At 34.4% G+C, this 26,984-nt stretch overlaps 1 protein-coding gene across 8 annotated transcripts; it reads right to left on the minus strand.

Moving 5' to 3' along the window:
- Window positions 1-18,652: 18,652 nt before the first annotated feature.
- LOC114312054 (boron transporter 4) lies at window positions 18,653-26,457 on the minus strand. 8 transcript variants are annotated; one of them, XM_082895791.1, is made up of 10 exons: window positions 26,130-26,457; window positions 23,781-23,984; window positions 23,503-23,608; window positions 22,821-22,916; window positions 21,206-21,269; window positions 20,845-21,083; window positions 19,711-19,734; window positions 19,444-19,614; window positions 19,254-19,349; window positions 18,653-18,870 (listed from the first exon to the last, which is right to left on the minus strand). In XM_082895791.1, the coding sequence occupies exons 6-10, from the start codon at window positions 20,845-20,847 to the stop codon at window positions 18,853-18,855; spliced, it is 312 nt and encodes a 103-aa protein (XP_082751917.1). In that variant the 5' UTR covers window positions 20,848-21,083; window positions 21,206-21,269; window positions 22,821-22,916; window positions 23,503-23,608; window positions 23,781-23,984; window positions 26,130-26,457; the 3' UTR covers window positions 18,653-18,852. The 8 variants fall into 8 exon arrangements, 4 of the variants coding, with proteins under 4 accessions (XP_082751917.1, XP_082751911.1, XP_082751901.1 ...); XM_082895785.1 differs by having other exon boundaries at window positions 23,739-23,984; XM_082895775.1 differs by having other exon boundaries at window positions 23,503-23,642; window positions 23,739-23,984.
- Window positions 26,458-26,984: the final 527 nt, after the last annotated feature.

Raw genomic sequence — 26,984 nt, forward strand, 5'->3', positions numbered from 1 at the left:
ACATAACACAATGAAGATATATAATGTAGAGAAAATAACTTCTAATGGAGATACATAATATAGAGGAAATAACTTTCTTCATAACATAACAAAGAAAGATAAAAAATTCTTAAACAATGCAGTAAATACAAATTGTAAATGTCATAGATAGACTTCTTCTACGGAATGTTGAAATTTGTCCCTAGAGTTGCAGGATCATTTGGAAAGCTTTCACTAGCTGCTCGGGTTGTGGCCCTCATGCACCATCATAGCCATGTCTTCTAAGATATCCTCGGGCTCCTATTCTCTGAACTCTATCTCATGTGCTTCGACTTTCTTTCTAAAGATCTTCTTAAGCATCCGGCACTTTTTTGTAGGATGTTGTCACGATCCAAACCCGTCCCTATGGGTTTAGCACCGTAACCGGCCAGTAATCCGAGATTACTGAAGGCCTGCTTAACAATAAGACAGTAATACAGAGTACAGGGGCATGGCGAAAGCCAAAACAGTAAGTAAACAATGTCCAATGAGCTGTGAGTCTGTATGCAAAAAGACTTTTCATACGTATATACATGAACAGTACAGAACAGTATGTACAACATTTACAGTCGATCAGAACGGGGACCTAATCCCTGTTAACCAGTACAGTACAGTGCTATCAGTCTATACAGTTATTACAAAACAGATACAGAGACAGACGGGGGAAATTAAAACACCCCTAAGTCATAGCTTGACAGGCTTGGAACCTTGCAGTGAGGCACAGTGGTTGGCTTGACAAAAAGGGAGTCTAACCCACGCTCCTAGCTTCGGTCTGGTACCTGTACACCTACATATATATATAAACAGTGAGCTAAAACCTAGTGAATAACGTAATGCGTAAAGAGGTTAAGAATGAATGTCCTTACAGTAATGAAAACAGTTCATTAAATCAGTATTTCGGTCATTTAGTTATATGTGGTACATCCATTAGCATAGCAGTACAGTAAACAGTAGGTCTTAAAAGACCGAGCAGTCAATGATGGCTATCATATCAGTAAACAGTAGTGGTTCTAACATTGAACCGACAGAAATCTCTGTAACAGTAGCAGTAACAGTAACAGTAGTTGCTAAGGATGCCACAATACAATTCAGAATAGAGGACATACATTCATTCAGTTAACAGTATCAATTCGGAAACAGTAGAGTTTAACCATTCAGAAGATATTCATATTTGAACATATCTTTACATAGTTGTTACACGGAGAGTTCTGGGCTACAAATAAGCTAGAGCGCGTCCGCAGATGCCCACCTTACACAGTTACAGATTGAACACACACTAAGCTACACAGTTAGGAAAAATAATAACTTAATCCCTAATTTGCCTCGGTGTGGTTCTACCTTACTATCCTCATTAAGATGCTATAAACTAGGCGTAAGAATGCCTAGGATGAAATGAGGATGGAAAGATGCACTTTAAAAGTATTTTTAGAATTTTTAGAAAACAGGGGTCACGCTCGAGCGTAGGTTACTCTGCTCGAGCAGACATGCAGACAAAGGTTTCCGCTCGAGCGTAGACTTACCCGCTCGAGCGTTCTGCAAAACAGTCAAAAATGCTGGATAGGTGAAATTCACGCTCGATTGGGCACTCGACACCCGCTCGAGCTTAAGACACAAGGTCCCGCTCGAGCGTCAATGCTTCCGCTCGAGCGGACATCAAAACAGTGTAAAGTACTGGGAGCACGAATTTCCCGCTCGAGCGCCACTTTCCCCGCTCGAGCGGGAGTTCAAAATCTGGAATTTCCAGATTTGAACTTTCAAGCTCAAAACAACCTTAGATGTATCAAAACCATACTTTTTGGGCCAATTTTCCAGAAAACATTCCAAAACTCAAAGTTTAACATGATTTAAAGCTCAAATGTAAAATCAAAGTCCCAAAGGAAGATCAATTGAGCCCAAACTGAAACTAAATTTCATGAATATGAAGAACATGCAAACATTGCTTTAATGAGCCAATTCTTACAAAATTAAGATGAAATCATGGTCTACTCTCAAAACATGGACATGCATGTGAGGAATTATGAACTACAACCTCATAACTCCAATATATATACATGCATGCAACAATTAAGCTTCAACACAACAATTTGAGCCATAAATTGGCTCTAGTCTTCAACTTTGCTCTAAACCATGCAAGAAACAATTTAAACACAAGAATAAGAAGATGAATTTCTACCTTAAGTCTTGAATTATAGGCAAGGAAGCTTAATTTTGCAATTCACTCCTTAATTCCCTTAATCTTCAAGCCAAATTGAGATAAAATGAAGCTATCTCTCTATACCCTCTCTCTAGTCGGCAACAACAATGAAATTGGCTGAGGAAATGTTTTGTTTGAAGGTAATAAGGCTCAAGTATAGTCTTAGGTAGCGGCCCACTAGTGGTGGCAAAAAGGTAATTAGCCTAATCCATGACATTACACAATTTAATCTAATTTAATCATACCAAATCAATGTTCAATTCAATACACCATAAAATCACATTAATTCTACTGATCTTAAGACACTAATCAATTTTAGGTTCGGCTGCCGATAAGGCCTTCAATTAGCAGTTTAAACACAAAGACATGAACAGATAATTTGGCAGGCAAACAGACAGAGTTGCAATTTAACTAATATACCCAATCAATTCGGCTTCAGTTTTCAGTCAGTCAATCAATTAACATATTTAGCCTCAGTTTAACAGTAATCAATGGCTTATCAATAAACAGTGGTGAGGGCTATTACAGTCTCCCCTCCTTATAAAGAGTTTGGTCCTCCAAACTCGAATTACCTTCGTTCTGGAAGAAAACAGGATTCAGTAGAAACAGTTCAGGATATCTTTTAGTCATGTCATCTTCCCTTTCCTAGATGGCATACACGCCACCATGGTTTTGCCAGTCAACTTTCACTAACGGGATCTCTTTGTTTCTCAACTTCTTGATCCGTCTGTTTACAATCTGAATAGGCCGTTCCTCGTAAGTGTAGTGATCACTCAACACTACACGAGTAGGCTCTATCACATGGAAAGGATCCTGGAGGTAGTCCATTAACATAGAAATGTGGAAGACGTTATGCATATGCTCCATTTCAGGAGGAAACGCAACTTGATACGCCACCATATTCATTTTCTCAATAATTTCATACGGTCCGACGTATCTCGGCGCCAGCTTGCCTTTAACTCCAAAACGAGTCTGGCCTTTCATCGGTGTCACTTTCACAAAAACGTGATCACCCACTTCATACTCTCTGTCCTGTCTTCTGACATCCGCATAACTTTTTTGTCGACTCTGTGTAGTTTTCAGTCTCTGTTGTATCAGTTTTACTTTCTCAGTTGTTTCATATACAATCTCGGGCCCAAGCAAAGGCCCATCTCCAACTTCTGCCCAGCAAATCAGAGATTTACATTTTCTGCCATACAACGCCTCGAAAGGGGCCATACCAATACTTGAATGGAAGCTGTTGTTGTAGGTAAATTCAGCCAATGGCAAATGGCTTTCCCAGTTTCCCTGAAAATCAAGGACACACATTCTCAGTAAATCCTCCAGAGTCTGGATGGTTCTTTCTGACTGGCCATCTGTCTGAGGATGATAGGCACTACTCAGTCTCAGTTCAGTACCCCATGCGGTCTGTAAGCTTTGTTAGAATCTCGATGTAAACTTCGAGTCCCTATCAGAAACAATGGACACAGGCACTCCATGCAGTCTAACAATTTCATCAATGTAGAGTATAGCCAATTCATCAATGTTGAGTCCATACCTTTACTGGAGCAAGGTAAACCCACGATAAAATCCATGGTGATATGTTCTCATTTCCACTCTGGTATAGGTAAGGGCTGCAGTAAGCCTGCGGGTCGTTGATGTTCGGTTTTGACTTGTTGGCAATGAAGAAATTTCGATACAAAATCAGCAATTTTTTTCTTCATTCCTGGCCACTAGAAATTCAGTTTCAAATCTTGGTACATTTTTGTATTCCCTGGATGGATACACAGTTTCGAATTGTGGCCCTCTTGCAGAACTCTTCTTTTCAGTTCAGTATCATTTGGTACACACAGTTTTCCCTGAAATTTCAGTACATTATTTTCAAATTTGAAACCCGATCTCGGTTTAGATTCCTGTTCTTCGATGATCTTCATCAAGAAGTCATCCTGTTGCTGTTTCTCTTTAATCTCTTCAATCAGTGCTGGTTGAGTAGAAATAACAGCTATTGTTCCATCTTGTTCTCGCAAAACAATTTCAATTTCAGACTTTTCAAGGTCACATAGCAACTCTTTCTGTCCGATGAGTAAACAGGCTAAGCTCCCAATCGATTTCCGACTCAATGGCAACGGTGTTGGCTTTCCCCGGATGGTACAAAATCTGTAGGTCATAATCTTTAATCAGTTCTAGCCATCTCCGCTGTCTCATGTTCAGTTCTTTCTGTGTGAAGAAATATTTCAAACTTTTGTGGTCGGTATATACTTCACATGTCGCCCAATAAAGGTAATGGCGCCAGATTTTTAAGGCAAACACCACTGCAGCAAGTTCCAAGTCATGGGTTGGGTAGTTCTTTTCATGAGGTCTCAGTTGTCGGAAAGCATAGGCAATAACTCTCCCATTCTGCATTAAAACACATCCCAAACTCTTATGAGAAGCATCACTAAAAATGGTAAAACCATCTGTACCTGAAGGTAGGGTAAGAACCGGTGCAGTCACAAGTCGAGTTTTCAACTCTTGGAAAGCTGATTCCCTTTGGTCAGTCCAGTCAAATGATATCCCCTTCTGAGTTAACTGAGTCAACGGTAAGGCAATTTGGAGAAATCTTTGACAAATTTTCTGTACTACCCGGCTAATCCCAAAAAGTTTCGGACTTCTGTCACATTTGTTGGTCTAGGCCAGTTTACCACTGCTTTAACTTTCTGTGGATCAACTGAAATTTCATCCTTACTAATAACATGTCCCAAAAACATAACATGATCAAGCCAAAATTCACATTTAGACAGTTTAGCAAAAAGTTTTTGTTCTCTTAGGGTCTGTAGGGCAAGTCTCAGATGATGTTCATGTTCTTCTATACTCTTGGAATAAATCAGAATGTCATCTATGAATACAACAATAAAGTCATCGAGGAATGGTTTAAAGATTCTGTTCATGAGGTCCATAAATGCAGCAGGTGCATTGGTAACTCCGAAAGGCATAACTAAAAATTCGTAATGTCCATACCTCGTTCGAAAAGCAGTTTTATCAAGATCCTCTAGTTTAACCTTCAGCTGATGATATCCGGATCTGAAATCAATCTTAGAGAAAACTTAAGCACCCTGTAACTGATCAAATAAATCATCAATACGCGGTAGTGGGTATTTATTTTTCACAGTTACCTTGTTCAGTTCACGGTAGTTGATACAGAGTCTCAGTGAGCTGTCTTTCTTTTTCACAAATAAAACAAGTGCGCCCCACGGTGAAGTACTAGGCTTGATGAACTTTTTGTCTAATAGTTCTTGCAGCTGGACTTTCAGTTCTTTCAATTCGGTAGGTGCCATTCTATATGGAGCTTTAGATACTGGCTGTGTACTCAGAATTACATCAACAGTGAACTCAATCTCCCTATCAATCAAATCCCTTGGTAGATTATCTAGGAAAACATCTGGGAATTCTCTGACTATAGGAATACTGTTCACATTAGCATTATCATTAGTAGGTACAGTCAATACATAACACAGATACCCTTTACACCCCTTCTTAATCAATTTACAGGCTTTTATGGATGAAATCAGAAACGGGGGAGGTACTACTCCAACCCCATTAAACACAAATTCAGGTAAACTCGATGGACGAAAAACTACTTGTTTCGTTACACAGTCTATGGTAGCATGATATTTCGTTAACCAGTCCATCTCCAATATAACATCAAAATGATCTATGTTCAGAGACAGTAAGTCAATATACAGATGCATATCCCTGACAATAATTTCACATGCAGGGTACATATAGGCACAAGTTACAGATCCCCCAACAGGTGAAGATACGGCTAACAGATAATTCATGGGTTCTAATGGCCTACTCAATTTTCGCGAAAAAGCATGCGATACATATGAATGTGTAGACCCAGAATCAATCAGAACATATGCATTTTGAGTACAAATAGAGAGAATACCTAACACAACGGTCTCGGTATTCTGCACATCTCCCGATACTAGTGTGAACACCCGGCCTTGCCTCATAGGCTCTTTCCCGGTAGCTTTGGGGTTAGGCTTTGGTGTAGCAGTCGATGCTGCTACGATAGGTGCAGCTTTACTATTGGCCTGCGGAGCAGAGGGGCAGTCTTTAACCATGTGGCCTACCTTGCCACACCTGTAACAAGCTCCAGATATTTTGTAACAAACCTTTTTGTGCTTCTTGCCATACTCAGAACAGGGTGGTATGGAACCACTCCCCTGGCTGGGGCTAATTGTTGACCCCGTATTCTGTTTCTTGTTCAATGGATTATTTTTGCCTTTCTTGAACTTAAAACCCTGCTTTTTACCACGCCATTCAGACGCTGGTGCTTCAGTTTATTTCAGTGCTTCGATGTTCGACTCAGCATTAATGCTCGATTAAGAACATTTACATAGTTTGGTAGCTTTAAAACATTTATTCTGTCCAGTATTGCAACATTAAGGCCGCTCTCAAACTTTCTGGCCTTCTTGTAGTCAGTGTCCACCATATGTGGTGCATATCTAGCAATTCGGTGAACTTTGTTTCATATTCAGCAACGGACATGGTATCCTGTCTCAGCTGTTCAAACTCAGTCACTTTTCTGTCCCTGACACACTGAGGGAAATACTTTTCGAAGAAGGACTCCTTGAATTGAGCTCAAGTCATAACAGTGTTGGTGTCGCGGACTAATATCCACCACCTTTTGGCCTCGTCTTGCAGTGTAAAGGTGGCCAATAGCACTTTGTGTGCTTCAGAACATGGAAAAACTTCGAACAATTTTTCTGTCTTAAGGACCCAAGCTTCAGCCTTTAGCGGTTCGAGGCCTCCCTAAAAGGATGGCGGTTTCATTTTGCTAAACTTTTGGGTGAGAGCAATTATATCCCCATCATTAACATTCGGTTCCGGCTGTACTGGAGGAGGAGGTAGGGGCTGTTGGTTCTGTTGTTCTAGTCTTGCAGTGAATAGTTCCACCATTCTTTCCAACCTCGTCATTCTTGCCTCAGGGGATTCAGTTTCATTAGCAGTGCTTGCATTATCCATTTCTCTATATGCAACATTATAATAATAAACATAGAAAGTTGCATACTTTAAACATTCAAACATAAGCAGTTATATGTTTCAACACATTAACACATATACATGTCATGTCCACACACACTTTTCATGCTCATGTGATGCCCTAATTACTCTTCTAGGACACCCTATAGCTCATTTGGACACATGTGTACCGTATAACTCGTGACTAAGTATTGCTCTGATACTACTCTGTCACGACCCAGACCCAACCCTATGGGCTTAGCACCGTAACCGGTCAGTAATTCGAGATTACCGAAGGCCTGCTTAACAGTAAGACAGTAATACAGAGTACAGGGGCATGGTGGAAGCCAAAACAGTAAGTAAACAATGTCCAATGAGCTGTGAGTCTGTATGCAAAAAGATTTTTCATACGTATATACATGAACAGTACAGAACAGTATGTACAATATTTACAGTCGATCAGAACAGGGACCTAATCCCTGTTAACCAGTACAATACAGTGCTATCAGTCTATACAGTTATTACAAAATAGATACAGAGACAGATGAGGGAAATTAAAACACCCCTAAGCCATAGCTTGACAGGCTCGGAACCTCGCAGTGAGGCACAGTGGTTGGCTTGACAAAAAAGAAGTCTAACCCACGCTCCTAGCTCCGATCTGGTGCCTGTACACCTACATATATATATAAATAGTGAGCTAAAGCCTAGTGAATAACGTAATGCGTAAAGAGATTAAGAATGAATGTCCTTACAGTAATGAAAACAGTTCATTAAATCAGTCTTTCGGTCATTCAGTCATATGTGGTACATCCATTAGCATAGCAGTACAGTAAATAGTAGGTCTTAAAAGACCGAGCAGTCAATGATGGCCATTATATCAGTAAACAGTAGTGGTTCCAACATGGGAACCAACAGAGATCTCTGTAACAGTAGCAGTAACAGTAACAGTAGTTGCTAAAGATGCCACAATACAATTCAGAATAGAGGACATACATTCATTCAGTTAACAGTATCAATTCGAAAATAGTACAGTTTAACCATTCAGAAGATATTCATATTTGAACATATCTTTACACAGTTGTTACTCACAGAGTTTTGGGCTACAGATAAGCTAGAGCGCGTCCCCAGATGCCCACCCTACACAGTTACAGATTGAACACACACTAAGCTACACATTTGGGAAAAATAATAACTTAATCCCTAATTTGCCTCGGTGTGGTTCTACCTTACTATCCTCATTAAGATGCTATAAACTAGGCCTAAGAATGCCTAGGATGAAATGAGGATGCAAAGATGCACTTTAAAGCATTTTCAGAATTTTCAGAAAATAGGGGTTACGCTCGAGCGTAGGTTACTCCGCTCGAGCGAACATGCAGACAAAGGTTTCCGCTCGAGCGTAGACTTACCCGCTCGAGCGTTCTGCAAAACAGTCAAAAATGCTGGATAGGTGAAATTCACGCTCGATTGGGCGCTCGACACCCGCTCGAGCGTCAATGCTTCTGCTCGAGCGGACATCAAAACAGTGTAAAGTACTGGGAGCACGAATTTCCCGCTCGAGCGCCACTTTCCCCGCTCGAGCGGGAGTTCAAAATCTGGAATTTTCAAATTTGAACTTCCAAACTCAAAACAATCTTAGATGCATCAAAACCATACTTTTTGGGCCAATTTTCCAGAAAACATTCCAAAACTCAAAGTTTTACATGATTCAAAGCTCAAATGTAAAATCAAAGCCCCAAAGGAAGATCAATTGAGCCCAAACTGAAACTAAATTTCATGAATATGAAGAACATGCAAACATTGCTCTAATGAGCCAATTCTTACAAAATCAAGATGAAATCATGGTCTACTCTCAAAACATGGACATGCATGTGAGGAATTATGAACTACAACCTCATAACTCCAATATGTATACATGCATGCAACAATTAAGCTTCAACACAACAATTTGAGCCATAAATTGGCTCTAGTCTTCAACTTTGCTCTAAACCATGCAAGAAACAATTTAAACATAAGAATGAGAAGATGAATTTCTACCTTAAGTCTTGAATTATAGGCAAGGAAGCTTAATTTTGCAATTCACTCCTTAATTCCCTTAATCTTCAAGCCAAATTGAGATGAAATGAAGCTATCTCTCTATACCCTCTCTCTAGTCGGCAACGACAATGAAATTGGTTGAGGAAATGTTTTGTTTGAAGGTAATAAGGCTCAAGTATAGTCTTAGGTAGTGGCCCACTAGTGGTGGCAAAAAGGTAATTAGCCTAATTCATGACATTACACAATTTAATCTAATTTAATCATACCAAATCAATGTTCAATTCAATACACCATAAAATCACATTAATTTTACTAATCTTAAGACACTAATCAATTTTAGGTTCGGCCGCCGATAAGACCTTCAATTAGCAGTTTAAATACAAAGACATGAACAGATAATTTGGCAGGCAAACAGACAGAGTTGCAATTTAACTAATATACCCAATCAATTCGGCTTCGGTTTTCAGTCAGTCAGTCAATTAACATATTTAGCCTCAGTTTAACAGTAATCAATGGTTTATCAGTAAACAATGGTGAGGGTTATTACAGATGTCCTAGTGATCGGTGGAAAACACAGCAATTAGGACCCTCGCAGTCCTTATTCGGCAAAAGCTCTTCGATACGAGGCAACTTCAATTCCCCATCTGCCATCCATTCTTTAACTAAGACCTTCACTTCCTCAACACTACATGAAAAAGGAGTGTCATCTTCACAATTTTTCCTCTTCTGACCTCTGAATTCCTCCCTCTGCGACTTTCGGGTAGAAGACGTAGAAGCCGCAGTAACAGAAGGTCCTCGAGATGTTTTGAAGCTGGTTTTATAACTAGTCTCAAACCCGATCTCCTGAGATTGAGGTACGTTGCTGTTCCGAGATGCTTCAATTAGTGCCGAGAAGGTGGATAGCTTGTGATTAACAAGAAGCATCTTGCACCCGTTCAATGCCTCTTTAACACAGATTTGGACCAAATAGCTTCCCTCCACAGCCTCATGACAGTCCACGGCTTTGTCTTGGAACCTCTTTACATAATGTCTTCACCCTCTTGTTGCTTTTCCTTACATAGGGTAAGTGCGGTTACCTTCTCAGTCGCTTGAAATAATTTGGCATGGAATTTGTTGACCATCTCCTCCCAACTTCGAATAGAATTTGGTGTCAAGTTAACTTACCAGCTATATGCTCGATCGGTGAGGGACTTGGAGAATTCTCTTAGTCGGAGGATATGATTTGTACCATGAATCCCCAAAGTCTCAATGAACCGAACAGCATGTTCTCGAGCATTTCCTTGCTTGCCATTGAATTTAATGAACTTCGGCATCGTGTACCCCTCCGGGTATGGATAACTCAACATCTCGATAGGGTATGGTGGCTTGACATTTGGATCAGGCAAAGAGGGTAAAATCCTCTTGCCCCGTTCGAGATCGAACATGGCTTGCACATCGGCGAGAGTGAGAAATTGTTGAGGAAGAGAACTTGATGGTGGTATTCCCAGTACCTGACTTGTAGACCCGAAGACTGAGCTTGGAGCAACTTGGCCATTTGGGTGTTGAGAATTCACCATTGGTGAAGACACATGATGATATTGGCCATCGGCACCTATGGACACACCATTTGGTGATGGGACGTTGCATTGGGTCCCATAAAGTCCATTGTACGCCACGGCTATATCGGGTTGGGCTTGCAAACTCAGCATCGGAGCCAAAGGAGACCCACCCGGTACATGAGTAGAATTTACAATCAGTGGAACAAAATTAGGCATGGATGAAGTACCATTTTGTAGTGAAATTTCTGTAGACTTCTTTGAACTTCCACAACCACTGGAACACCATTCGTCGTGCTAGAAACTCCTCTAACCACCACTGGACCATGGCTTAATCCTCCAGGTGCATGATTTTGCCCTCCATGGGCGCAGGTTAGCCATGACTTGTTCCTCTTAGCACTTGATTTTTCACACCATTTTGTAAAACTTCAGAGAGAATTTGGGGTGGATCTTGATGGTTTTGACCATTCTCAACATCACCATGAAGTTGTTGATGCTTACCGGCGCCAATTTGACCTCCACTTGTTGCTGGTGATGCGAAATGCGAACCCATCACCAATATGGTGTGGATGAGATTTTGAAGGGTCGTGAGAATCTCCTGTTAAGTGTGTTGGAGTCCTTGAATGGCTTCAAGGATGAGAGGTGAGTCTTGAACTTAAGTCCTTTCATCACCACCATTGGAAGAGCCTTGTTGATGAGTCTCATTATCTGCTATTTTTGCCGGAGTTGTGTAGGCTCCAGATCTCGTTGAGACCATTAACCAATCCGCCTCCCCAGCAGAGTCGCCAAATGTATGAGAGGGTTCAAGAACGTCGTTGGAAAATTCGAAGATCTTCGAAGGTCCTTGAAGAACAACTTCGAGTTCTCTAGAAAATGATGAGAGGCTTAGATTCTTCAATAGTCTCAACTTAAGAACACAAGAATAAAGGAGATGATGGAGATAAGAGATTAGGTGAAGAAGAAGGCAAAGTAGCTAGAGAGAGAATAATTGCAAGGCTCTCCCATAGATCTCCCACTTTCACTCTCGAGGTTAATAATGGAGAAGGGAAATTAGTTCTTTCCCAAGAGTTAACTCTCCAAAATTCATCCCTTGTAAAGCTATGGATGAGTGCTATTTATAGGCATCTCATGATGTAGGATGGAGTCCATGTGCAAGGCACATGGAGAATATTTTCTCTAACCACCTTGTCCGAGGAGGTGACCTCTCTAAGGATGAAGAAATTCCTAAAGAGGAGATCAACCTCTCGGCGAACCCTTCTTCTTAGCCACACCTAACCAATGATCCCCAATCATCACAAAGAGTCAGGGGTAGTCCCAGAGGATGTCCTGCCGCAGAAGGGTCAGGGGTAGTTCAAGAGAACACCCTGCCGCAAATATTGCCGAGTCTCAGGGACCCCCCAGGTCGTGCCACCTCGACCTGGGTATAGGCTAGTTTAACCAAAGAGTGAATTTATCTCCACTCACCGTCCTCGAGATCGGGTCTTTGTTCGAACTCCATTACGCCTATGGTTCTGGTACGTAGATCCCAGAAAACTTCGAGTCCGCAAGTGTTCTAGGACTCATTAATGGAGCGGCTTCTAGATTGTGTCTGAATCTGTTCGAAGCCAAGTGCCTCAGATCTCTGGATTCGTGGATCCGAACCCTTTCGAGGCTTAGAGTGATTTGGCCCGTTTGATGGCGATAAATCCGAGCCCACCAATCTTGAACTTGCGATAAATTTAAGCCTACCAACGTTGGACTATTGGGCCTAATTAATTGAGTGAGCTCAAATTAGCTTCTCTTACAGTATGAAACTCTATTTAAAATTCTATTTTTAGGGATATATCACTACTGACCCAAAAATCACGTTTGGCTACCATAGGCGTGTTCTCGAACAAGAAAAGCAACACGTCCATCAAAAGTTGCTTCAATTTCCATGGGATGAAATGGCATCTTTCTTTTTTTTTTTTTTTAAGTCTCCCACAGTATCTCCAGATTTTTTGGACCCAGGACTAATCTGCCGAGGAAGCTGTCGGGTGCATATGCAGAGTCCTCTTCCAAGGGGGTTTGCTGCATCCACAAAGACTCGAACTTGAGACATTTGCTTAAGCGACCCATGTCCCTTTCCACTTTGACCAACCCCCATTAGTAAATGGCATCTTTCTTTCACACCCTTGTGTTGAAACCTTTCTGTGAGCCTAGCCAACATATCAACGCAATAAATTATTTTAATAATTTATAATTTTTAGTTAAAATATAAAATAAAAAATTAATATATTAAAATAATTTTTTAATTTTTTACGAAAAGATGTGTAAAAATTAAAAAAAAATAATTTTTTGACTATTTGGTATAAGCTATAAGCTTTTAAATTTTTTTAATAATTTTTTGACTTTTAGAATAAAAGTATTACATGTCAAACGAGACTTAAAGATAATAAAAATTTATTTTTTAGTTTTTAATTTATTTTGGATCATATAATCTCTTTATTTTTTTATAAGTTTATAAAAAAAAATTAAAAAATCAACTTTTAATCAACTTTCAAAAATAACTCATACCGGCCTGGACACACAGAGCACCTTTAGAAGAATTTGCATTTAAATATTGAATTTTTTTTTCGCTCACTAAAGTGGAGTCTCTCTTTTTTAAAAAACAAAAAATTAAATTATTAATATTTATTAACATTTTACATTATAAATTTTTATTAAAATTTTAATTTCTTTACAGGTATACATACCCCCTCACTATTTGGGGCAATTGGAGCTGTTTATATATATATATATATATATGTTGACTCATCTTATTTGGTTTGATTTTAAATTATTATTATTATTACTACTTAAAACTAATTTACTAAAAGGTGTTTTGGGAAGATGGTTAAAAATTAATTTTTTAATTTTTTAATTTTTTTATATGAGAAGATAAATGGATTAACAAGTTAAAAAGTGACTTTTAATACATTTCCTAAATGAACCTAAAAAAATTATTGGTTGATCTAGCGCGTCACGTGATCATATTATTCCTCAATTATAATTTATTATGTTCCCTTATGGCCCCGTTTGTTTTGGAGTATAAAGGATGGAATGGGATTAGGATGGAGGTGGGTTATTTAATGTTGTGTTTGTTCGTAGAGTTAGAAAATGGATTAGGATGGAGGAGGAGATTAAGATGGAGGTTGGAAAGGGGATTGAGATGGAGAATGTGAAGGTGGAAGTGAAGGTAGTATTAGAAAAATAGTAAGGGGATTAGAAATTTTTTTATTTTTTACATATTGGGAATTTTTTTTTAAATATTAATGTTTAATTTTTTGTATTCTTTTATTTGTTTTATTATTTTATATAAAAATAATTTAACAATTCCTACACTAACAAATATTATCAAAACAAACACAATTTTACTTAATCCCCTTACTATCATCTCCTTTTTATCAATTCCCTCACTATGAATCTCCTCCGTTATATCTCTGAAAACAAACAGGGCCTATATTCTCAAATCATCTAACACAAATCCGTGAGTCCTACCTTCTCCATTGATCACAACACCGTTAGAGTACCACGTGACGGCACCCAAGAACAATCGATAACTTCTGTAAGCACAGAGATCTTTGGCTGGTGTTTTCTTTATTGGAAAAACTAACTGTTGACCACTGCAATAAGAATACTATTTTTTTCAAAAAATATTTGATGGTACAATGTGCTTGTTTGGAATGTTGAGGTTTGGGATTTTTTAGCTAAACTAGCCACAAAAAAATAAAATAGGCTTTTTAGCTCAATAAGACAAAACATCACATTCTACCCATAATTCTTACATTATTTTTCTCAAAACAAGTAAAAAAAATCCTTCCCAAATGAAACTTTTTAGCCTTAAGATAAAAAAGTCAAAAGTCAATCCACTTCCCAAAAGAAGGCAATGTGTGTTATAAAAAAATAATTTTAATTTTAATTTTAAAGTAAGATTTTAATTATTTATTTTGATAATATTAGAGCTATCGTTATATAATATTGTTAATTGAATACTTCAATATATTAATTTTAGTTAAATTATTTATGTATTTTGATAATTTTAGTTCTATTGTATTCTAAAAGTGTAAATATCATATAATAATTTTGTATGATAGATATTAAATTATAAAATAGTAAAATAAATATTCATTTTGATATTAAAAATAATAGTTAAATTAGAAGAAAAATTATTAACATAAAATTAAAAGTAATTCTAACTATTTAATTTTATTTTATATTCATCTGGAAAATAAAAGTATGTAGAAATTGAAATTATATAAAATTTTATTTAAAAAAATTAAATATAAATATGCTTTAGTTGGATTATCATACAATAATTTTATATGATATATATATATATTAAATTATATGATTGTAAAATAAACACTCTTAATTAAATTAAAATATCAACTATATAAAATAAATTCAATAATGACTAACTAAGAAAGAATTACATAACAACATCTAAACCCAAAAAGAAAAAAATAATGAAAAATTCAAACCACATATACATATGAGTGTGTGAAGTGATTAATCATTTGTAATATGATGTCAAATCATCGAGAGTATCATTGTGCAGCTGGTTTTTCTTCTTATGAGTTGTGATATATAAAATAATGTAAGAAAATAAGTATAATTTCATATATACAATCACTATAAAATTTAAACGACAAATTCATAATATATTTTAATATAGAATTAGTATTAAATATAGAATAATGCACGAGAAAAGAAGAAGAAGAAAAAAGCAATTTAGCATTACAAAAAAATCTTAATACCCTTGAAAGAATTATTCAAAAGAAAAACGTGAAACGCAAAATTGGTATTAGTTTTTGGATTATCTCAATTTATAATGAAAAATATATGAAAAAGAAATATTTATCAAAAAGAGTCCATATAAAATAGGTAAAACTAGTATAATTTAAATTATGTTTGAGCTTGTGTAGAACTTTATATGTAATTAAAAAAATACATACTGACGTGGCTCTCTTAGAAAAAAAGTAAATCCTTAAATATTTGTTAAATAGAATCTATATAAAATAGGTAAAGTTTGTATAATTTAAATTATATTTGGATTTGTATAGAACTCTATATGTAATTGAAAAAAATACATGCTGACGTGACTCTTTAAAAAAATATAAATAAAACCCTTATAATGTGTCATCAAAACATGAGAAAAACACTACTTTTAATAATATATATGATTTTATTTCAATTATTCAATATCTATTTTAAACTATTTATATATATATATATATTATAATTATATATATGTATATAAAGTTTAAATTAAATATAAATTTTTCCTAATAAACAACTTTATGTTAAATAGGAAACTCAATATAAATTAATAATAAAATATACATAAGATAGACAAAAAAAATAAGAAAAGAAATATGCTTAATTTCAATATAAAAATTGAATACTTTAATAAAAGTGAAAAAAATAGAAGAAAATTAATTTATAAAATATTTTTTAGTAAATATAATTATTTTAAATTTTATTTATGAGTAGTTTAGATCATGTAGAAATCTTTTAAATATTATATTTTAGAAATAATTAAGTATAAGGTTATGTTACGTGGCACTTAAAACAAAAAAACAAAAAAAAAAAAGAAAAGAAAAGAAAAGAAAAGAAAAGGAACAGAAGCTAGAGATACGCATAGGAGAGAAAAAAATTTGAGAGTAAATACTATTTAAATATATACACACACATATATATATATATATATAATTAAATATTAAGACATCGACAAGATAGACAAAAAAATAAAAAATATAAAAAAAAATTAATTTCATCCATGTGATACACATAATTAAACACATTCTGTCTTATTTATTTATTTGTATATTGAGATAATTTTTTTTTCAAATATCATAATAATTAAATTATAATTATATATATATGAAAAATAGGTATTTTAATTGAAATTAAGTTTGTGTAAAACTTTATGTGTAAATGAAAAAGACATGCCAATGTAGATAATATATATATATGTATATGATTAGAAGGTGACTCATGCGATGCAAGAGAATTTATTATTAAAATAAAAAGTTAATTTTGAGTCTTAATATTTTGTGTAGAAAATTTTAACAATTAAAAGTAAAATACGAGCACATTTGCTAATGACTGAAGAAAATTTTTGTCAGTGTATATGTGATCCTATGTAAAAGGCTCATAAAAATAATTTTTTCCAAATTCTTTAAAAAAAAAAAAAAAACAAGTATACTCTTAATTTGAAATCAAATAATCATTTGTGTTAATCCAATTTAATAAAAATAGTGAATCACTTGTATCAAAATATTTTAAATTAACTAAAATGTTATATTAAAATATTTGTGTTAATTTTAATTAATATAATGATGTTTTATATTATGATATGTGTTACCAAAAAAAATTATTAATTTAAATTTAAATTATTTATTTTGATAATCTTAGCCTTATCATTATATAAAAATGTTATTTGAATATATATATATATATATATATAATAAATTTAGTTAAATTATTCGTTTATTTTGATAATTTTAATTCTATTGTACTATGAAAGTATAATTATCATATAATGATTTTATATGATATATATTAAATTATAAGATAATAAAATAAACACTCATTTTGATATTAAAGATAATAGTTAAATTAGAAAGATAATTAGTAATATAAAACTAAAAGTGATTCTAATTATTTTATTTTATTTTTATTTTATAAAATATGTAAAAATAGAACTACACAAAATTTATTTAAAAGATTAAATATAAATATGTTGTGATTGAATTAAGAAAAAAATACATAAATTAATTATGCACAATATTGATTTTTCCTTTGATATTGTTTTTGAATTATTCATATATATTGAATGTATGTATATAAAATTTAAATTAAATATAAATATTTTGTAATAAATAATTTCATATTAAATAAAAAATTAAATATAAATTAATATTAAGACATCAATAAGATAGACAAAAAATAAAAAATGTAATAGAAAATTAATTTGACCCTTGCGATGCACAAAATTCTGGATATTATGCCTTATTTATTTATTAATTTTTTTTTCAAATATCATAATAATTAAATTATAATTATATATATGAAAGATAATTATTTTTAAAATAGAGTTCATATAAAATTAATTATTATAATTAAAATTAAATTTGTGTAGAACTTTACATGCAAATGAAAAAGACATACTGATGTAACTTTTTAAGGAGAAAAAAAAAAACTTTAGAATGTACCACATAATACAGCCAAAAACACTACTTATATATATATACTAGCAACTGACCCGTGCAATGCACGTGCTATTTTTTTTTTTTTAAAAAAAAAAAATTGATGGTATAATGTGTGTTATAAAAGAATAATTTTAATTTTAATTTAAAATTAAAATTAAAATTAAAGTATGATTTTAATTATTTATTAGTGGCGCTATTGTTCTATAAAATTATTACTTATATACTTACATATATTAATTTTAGTTAAATTATTTATGTATTTTGATAATTTTAGTTCTATCATATTATAAACGTGTAATTATCATACAATAATTTTGTTTGATATATATTAAATTATAAAAAAAAATTAGTCTAAGGTCCCTATCCCATTTTTAGTAATGAAAGAGATCCACAATATTATTTTATGATGTCTAAGGTCCCTACAGAGAAATTTGATATCCCTCACTCTTCAAACCCTCACCCTTCTCTCTCTCTCTCTCTCTCTTTGCTCTCTCTCGATACCCAACTCTCAAAATCATTCCCCTCTCTCTCTCTCTGCTCCTTTTTTCTCTCTCGGTCTTCATCTCTGATGTTGCACACTCTGGGATCAGAATGTAACAGGGAATTTCTGCTTAATCTCCCATTTATCAGTCAAAGCTCTTACCAAAAAAAAACTTTAAGAAGCAACAAAATAAAGAAATGAAAATTAAATTCACATAAAAGAGAAAGACTCAGTAGAAGTTATGAAGATAAACCTCATCTTGACAATTATCAATAATCTTTTTGATCCTGAAGACCTCCCAAAAAATCTGACTCTCTTCTTCAATATCATTAGTCAATGCCTCAGCTTCTCCATAGCTATAATTGCTCACTTGATTGATATTGAATCTCATCATAGGCTTCTCCATAGCTGTAATAGGTTCGAAAATAACCCAGAAATCAATTTTTTTTTAAGGAGGAATCTATGTGCTAATTCTAGGAATACTATGGCAAAGAAATAGTGAAATACAGGAAAGGAAAATAAACTCTCAGGATTCCAGCATTCTTTCTAACGCTTCAAGAATTAATTACCACACCAATTGAGTAATTGATGTTGATCCTAAAGGTTTTGCATATGGATAAACCTAAATGCCGACAAGCATATGCCAAATAAGGAAAACTTAAGACATAGACAAAATGAACAATTCAACATCCCAAAAACACGAGAGAACGAGTTCAACATCCGGACCTAAAAGCAAATTAGGGTATAAGTAAATAATTCCTCCATTTTTTTTTTTAATTTTTTACGTCTACCTTCCGTTTGAGAACAACTAGGCTCTTGGTGTGCATCAGAGACTGTGGGATGACCCCATTTGAAGGAGGAAATCCAATCAGTCCACAAAGCAAAGTCTGATAACACATAAATTAGAAGAGAACATAAGCTAGGTAAAGCAAAGCAGATAAGAACAACTGCTAGGAATAGGAGAAGTCCAATTGTATATACCATGAATCCCAACAAGACGATGTCATAATGGTAAGCAGAAGGATTCTTGAGATTGAACTTTTGTTGCGCCTTCTGTGAAGCAACACTGTGGTCAAAGAAGTAAAGCCCTGCTATCATTACAGCTGGAATAAAGGCAGCAAAGATGTAAGCGAGAGGAACTTTGGCTATATCCTACATGACAAAATTTTCAGAACAATGTAATTATATAAATCATTTTGTGTTCTATGATTTGTAGCAGGTTTAGAGTATCTAAATATATCCACATACCATAACAATATCTTGGGGATCCACCTGCCAAGAAAACGAATATTCAAATGTCATTTAACCAAGTTAAGAGATAATTCTAGTTTCTAAAAAGAAATAAAAATTCCAAAACCATTGAAAAATGAATTTATAATGAGCCATAACACACGACTAAAATTATGGGTGTAATGCTTGAAGATGATGTTCCTCATATAATCATTTAAACTAAAAATTCCAGTAACCGGATCAACCAATCACTTTGAAGGCAATTAGTTGTAAACAAGTAAAGCTACCTGAAGATCATTGCAAAGGAGTGTGATGCCATCAGCCAAAATCATGTCAACATATGGATTGCGCAAACCCACAATAATTTCAAAACAACAATACAAAGCAATCACACTCCTCTGAAAATAAAAATAAAGATCGACCGTACAAACAACCTTGGAGTTGTAGAAACATTATGTTAATAAATTTGATGGGACAAGTCACAAGAGGATCAATAAGCGATAGCCTTCATTCAGCTTCCAGCAATTACCGTGAGCTAAAGAGAGAAAATCATTTTTAGGTAATACTTGCCATACCATCACACTCAAGTTGAGAAATGAGAAGCAAAACTCTCTAATATTTTTACAATGTAAAATATCAAACCTAAGACTTTGACTTCGAAGACCAACAACTCTCTCAAACCCTTATTTACATTCTAAAAGTTAACTCTTAATCAAGATACATATTCACCTACATATCCTGAGGATCAAGATTAGATATGTACTCTTGTATACCATAATCTCCTTGAGTTTTCATCATTTCAAGAACATCAAAAAAAATTGACGAATCTTGGAAAATTTGATTCAATGCAAACGCATTGTGCTTAGTTGGTGTTACTAGTGAAAAAGAAAGATATTTAAAGAGTTGTGGGTGTTGATATTGTTCCTACAAATCTACAAAAGCAACTTTCTCTTCTAGAGCCTTTTACTAACTTAATTTATCTTGTCAAAAGTTTAAAAGAAAAAGAAATGACAAATTTTTGGATACTCGTGAAAATTAATAACATTACCAAAAGCAGAATATACTAAAATTCTTAGGAAAAAGTTCTGCAGATTGTAGCAACACTTATGTCCACTAAATGGAAGAAGAAATGGGAAGTATTAGTGTATGCACCATCACTGAGGACCAGAACCAGATCACTGTCAATAACAGTTGGGATACAATGAGCAATAGTGCACACAGTGCAGTCCCTAAACTCTGTTCGGATGATCTTTTGGATTAGATTATCTGTAGCTGAATCAAATGAAGCAGTGGCTTCATCAAGAACCAAAATTCTTGCCTGTTTTAGTAAAGCCCGGCCCAGGGAAACAAGTTGCTACTGCCCACACTCCAATTATCTCCATTCTCTAGAACTATGAATTTCAGACAAATACAATTTATCAACTGGTCTTAGACAAATGCCAAAAGGAAAGCTTCTAGATGTAATATTAATAATAGAGCTTAAATTTAATGCTCAAATATTTAGTGCAAATACCTGGTGTATCTAGCTTTTTCTCTTTCCGACAAACAAAATCCCCTAGCTGAGACTTCTCAAGTGCCTGTTCCAAATCAAAATAGAATCACAAAGAAGGTGAGTCTTTCTGGTAATCATAACATGCCCATACATTAAACTTGCAAAAAAGTTTGGGAATAAACACTGGAAAACCAAACTTTAACAACAAATTTTTGGCAAGAATTTATAGAAGGAACTAAGGAATTCATATTACAAAAAATGGGATCACTTGTGATTTCAGAACAATTTAAAATAGTTATGGCTATCCATAATATCTGGGATATTTCTTCTAACAGTTTATTTTATGGACTTCACTTGGTCGAACTGTTATAGTTTAAGATTTTATTTTTCAAAACTTAGAAAAATGAAGACAAAAAAGGTAAGAAGTTGAGTTTGACCTGCCAAATTTCTTGATCTGAGTGCTCGTGGAGGGGATCAAGGTTGGCCCTAATGGTCCCTTCAAATAAGTTTGGATCTTGGGGTATAATACTTAGATGGCTACGGGGGTCATGAAGACCAATTGTTGAAATATCAATATTGTCTATAATAATTCTGCCGTCTACAGGCTCAATCAATCTGAACAAAGCCTAGATCAATATTATTTAAGAGTTGGACGTTATTAAATTTCTTATATTCGTTACAAAGGAAATAAATCTAGTAACCAGAATCCAAACTATTTTTCTAGGACAGGTGAGCTTCTAGGGAGAGAACTCAAGAGAGACTTTTTAAACTCCAGACACGAGTGTTGACATGAAGCCGTGTACCAAAAAACCCTCCCATGGCAACCTTAAAAAGAAAAACTTGTGACCACAGCTCCAATGCACAATATGGCTTGATATTTGTAAGACTTCCCAAGCTTGTCTGCAACAACACCAATTTCAAAACTACCAGGAACCCACACTACCTGATACATACATACAATAATTGAACCTATTATTAATGAGTGTTCAAGCAAAACAATGACCACAGACCATGTAAAACAATTGGAATGATGAAAGCATTACATGATTCGTGCTACATTTATCCACATCAGCACCAACAATTCCACCCCAATAAATAATAGACAACTCATGTTTTGACATGATAGTGATCTGAAAATATTCTAAATCATGTCAGACCAGGTTTGTTTTACCACAGCAAATGTTCACTTCTTCCGCATGACATTCAATTTAGCAATTCATTAAGGTGAATCCCTAACTAATCAAAGTACTTTTGGTTATAACCTATCCAAAAGGTGGTGATTCTTTGCCATCAGATGCACAGGCAGATCTGACAAGCCCCATGACAGGAAATTCAGCACATCGAGGAAAAATAGTCATGTATGACAAATATGGAGCTAGTCAGGCATCAAAATCACCCCATTAATCAGGCACTCCAAATGAGACAACATTTTCACTTATAATATAGAAAATCAAGTCATGGATCAGAAATCCAGTGATATTATACCCTTCACACATTCAAGATATGCAGGTTAGGCATCTGTTACCTATTCCAGTAGAGATGGAAATCTAGGTGAACAAATCTACCAACAAAGGAACACAATAAGAGGGAAAAAAAAAGTAGCCAACTTTTGAAAGGGTTCCAGATAACTACATACATCAACGTCTTCTTCTTTAACTGAATATCTCTTGAACGTGTCCAAAGCTCCCTCCAAAAGCAGCTTTGTCATAATCTCATTAAACCGTGCCACAACCTTTGCAACGAAAACAAATTATTAGAAACATCAAAGGGATACACATCAAAATAGAATATAAATTGAACTACAGCAAATATTTAATTGAACCAACATTACCCAGATTACTTAATCATCAACTCAAGTTGCAATTTACCTCTTGTTTTTTTCTTCTTTTTTTTTTTTGGAGCAAAAAGTAAATAAATAAAAACTACATAATTTTAAAAGTCATTTTTTAAAAGAGTCATTCGTAGGGGAGAGAGGTGTTGTGAATGAAGAGGTTGTAAAATTTTGTTAAGGCATAACCACTAATTGCAACAAAATGAGAGCATTAATATGAAGAGACAAAGTAGAACACATTGTTACATGGCCAGAAATTGGAATATATTTGAATGTTCAGGGAAAATGTGGAAATGCGACCAACATAGAACTGAAAAACATGAATGCACAGCTAGAAATAGAATTTCATAGTACATTATGCATAAAATATATGCATATAAGAACAAAGTGAAGCATTCATTGATGAAATTGAATAAATCCCATGTGCTCATTCAAACAAATGCTAAATAACAAGAGAGGGGTGGACATAAAAAATAAATAGACTGACCACAGCAAAGCCACGACCCTCAGTTGCAGTAAGAGATCCCGTCAAATGTCAAACAGTTGTTGTGCATGCGAACGACAAAGATTAGGTCCAAGAAAGATCATCTTCACTGCTCACACCCACTCCAGCATTAGGCCAAAAGGCTAAAAATAAATAAATTAGATAGACATGATTAACACACAAATAGTTTTCATATTAAATTTAAAAAGAAAAATAAACCTAAAATTAAAACTATTCACCTGGGATGGCCAATGAAGAAGTTGTCATAGGTGTTAACTTACAATGAGGAAATAAACGACTACGAAGAGGAGAGTTGTGATGATGTCTAGGTGGTGTGAGCAATGAGCATGAGCTCTTGTCATGATTGAAGGAACGATAATAATCATACTCTTTGTTGGCGGCAGTAGCGGTGGTAGTGTTTGTAGCACCAAATGTTGCAGCAGCAGCCATTGTAACTCTTAAGTTCAAAGTTCAATCGACAACCCCTATGAGCAGGGACGGAGAGGGTTACAAATATTATGTACAAAACTTTAGACAAATAATGTCGACTATAGTTACATTTTTTTAACCATAATTTGCAATGCATTAACGTATATTAGACAAAAATATTCAATATAAACTAATATAGTAGAGGACCAAACAAAAGGTAGTTTTTCTTTTTTTTTCTAATTACAAATCCATGCAGTCATCTATTGAAGAAAAGAGTCATACCTAAGGGTGAGGGGCTACTGAGAATGAATATAGAAGATTCTTTCACAATTTCAAAAAGAAAAGAAATTGAGAATCCAATGGTTTCTATAAAATTTTGGTGCTTTTCATTCGGATATCAATTTCTATCAATTTTTGAACAAAAACTAAGTCTTCATGTATATACTTCCGAACAAAAATCAATTGTTATTATGGGCAACCAAGGCTGGTGGAGTTGACATGGTTGATAATGTCTTTATCTGTCTAATAAGAAAAAATGTTAAAATTAGAAGTCATAACGGGCTTTGTCTCAATTGTAATTCTTTTAAAATTTTTAAAAATAATTACTTAATTCTTTTAAAATTTTAAAAAATAATTACTTTAAAATTTAGATGAGTGTATATGACACAACAAACATAATTTTCTTTGTGTGATATGTATCTGAATTGCCAAATGACTATAGTTATCCATGTTTGTTGTGTAAGCTATAGATGACTTCTAGCAGAACCCTGAATTTTTTTGCCAATTTTGAGACTAAGACCAAAGAAGGTGCAATAACTACAAAACACAAATATAGCACCCATCCAAAGAAAATATACACCAAAAGGGATCCAAAGATCCAGACTGCACTAAGAGGTAGTGCACCATGCCTAGACAATTCAAAAGAGGGAGCCTCAAAATCTTTTGCATTCGAAAATGTAGAAAAACCAGCAGGGATGCCCAAACACACAAACACTAAACTAAAGTTTATTACAGCACTAGAATTCCAAAATAAATGGTTGCTCATAACCAGGTATCATATCATCTAATATGATCAAAACAAAGTGCATTCATTTAAGAAATAATTAAATACTAAGACCCACAGACATTACCTTAACAGGGCAACTACTTATAACAGGTTCTAGCACAGCCAACAGATGATCACCTAGACTAGTGATGCAAATTCGTCCAAAAGATGAAATGGAACCTTAGACAAATTGACAATTTTATTAATACGGTCCATCAAAGAGGTAGGTGTGAGCACTAGGAAGCCGTTTTCATGTTATGTTGTGGGATCAATCTAGGGGCTTCAAGGAGCTAATCATCTAGGGGGAATAAGAGGGTAATGCTAGTGACTGGAAGGCACCAAGGGGATGCCAGATGGGAAAAGGATTACAGCACTTTAACAAACATAAAACAGGTGTCACCATTTTATCAGCCAAAGCCAAAAGTGAAAATATCTATAAATAGCCCCTCTACTGATGCCTTGAGGCAAACACATCTTATCTTTCACTAATTTTGATATATATGGAGGCCTCTCTATCTCTCCAACTCTCCTTTTCTAGCATTAACATGTACAAAGGCAGAACTGGAAGTGGAAAGGGGACCGTGACCCACTTAAAGCTCTCAAAAGTCCTGCTAAATATTTCATTGTTTGCTCCTGAATATCTTAGATTGTAAAGAGTTGACATCTAGAAAACAGAATACCAAAATGGCCAATATAAAAGATTGAACTCAGCATTCAAAACTAGCACAAAAAATCATAAACCCAATAAAAATAAATCTAGAGTTTAAAAGGATTTATGTCAATTAAACCAAACAAAATTAATCATAAACCCATCAAAATTAATAAGAAACCATCAAAAATACCAAAATACACTCACCCATATTAGTTTTAAATCCATTAAAAAAACAAAAACAAAAGGATACAAATATAAAGCAAAAATTTGTTTACAAAAACAGATTGTTTAAAATAAATTTTTTTTTTAAAAAAACAGAAATTGTTTCACCAATTTTGAACAGAAATTTCAACAGAAATTATGCTATAAATCAAGAAATCTGAAGCAATTAACAGAAGCAATCAAGTGATTTTTTTTTTTTTTTTTAGAAAAAAAAGGAAATGTCAACAAATCTTAAGCAATCTAAAGCAAATAAATATGAAGAAAATTGGAGGGAATAAATACCTGGGGAAGGATGGAGAGAGAGAGACAGAGAGAGAGAGAGAGAGAGAGAGGAGACTGTTTGTGAAAACAAGGGGAGAGTCTCTCCTCCACTTCCATCATCGTTCTTCTTCTACCATGGCCTCCTTTGTAACCCTAAACACACCGCCTTCCAATCTTCACTCTCTTCCTTCCCTCTTTTTCCACTCACCAGGGGCAACCGAAGCGGCTATTAGTGTGCGCTAGCTATGAGGTCGGTGAAGAGGGTTGGAGAAGAGGGAGAGAAAGGTCAATCAGCGAGCGTGAGTGAGAGAAAGGTTTAGGGTAGGAAAGAAAAGGATGTCAGTGGTGATGAGGGATGAAGATGGAGAGAGAGAGAGAGTCTATAGAAAGAGATGAAAATTTCTTAATTTTTAATTTTTAATTTTAATATTTTTGGCAGAAAGTTTCGTATTTTTCAGTTTTGCCGCTAATTAATTTTTATTTAGTGCTTTTTTTTTTTTTAGTAGCACCTTTCATGATAATAATTGTACGTTGTGAGAAATGTAATATTTTAAACGACTGTAGTGGAAAGTATATAATTTTTAAGGGTTGATTTTTTGTGTGTGGTTAAATATTTAATATTTTTAATAGTTGGGATACGTGTATCGTGTATAGTTAATATATTAGCGGCATACTATATGTACGTTATAGAAAGTTTTATTATTTACGGTTTTTTTTTTAATTTGTGTTTTGGTGTTGGGGTTTTTTTTTTTAAAAAAAAAATTAGGAATTGTATATTTTATCTAAAAATTAAATTGAAATATTTTATACAATCACACTTATTTAAAAAGTATGATTAAAAAGTAATAATGTATATATAATCACACTTTAATTAGA

This window comes from Camellia sinensis, chromosome 1, assembly GCF_055761805.1.
Source record: "Camellia sinensis isolate YWXY chromosome 1, ASM5576180v1, whole genome shotgun sequence".
Taxonomy (NCBI): domain Eukaryota; kingdom Viridiplantae; phylum Streptophyta; class Magnoliopsida; order Ericales; family Theaceae; genus Camellia; species Camellia sinensis.

Excerpts from the sequence above, each read along its gene's own strand:
- LOC114312054 (XM_082895769.1), bottom strand. The coding sequence starts at position 20,024 with ATGATTTTGGCTGATGGCATCACACTCCTTTGCAATGATCTTCAG. Across the intron at positions 19,615-19,710 it reads ATCCCCAAGATATTGTTATG|GATATAGCCAAAGTTCCTCT; the intron begins GTATGTGGATAT and ends TTTGTCATGTAG. Across the intron at positions 19,350-19,443 it reads TCGTCTTGTTGGGATTCATG|ACTTTGCTTTGTGGACTGAT; the intron begins GTATATACAATT and ends ATGTGTTATCAG.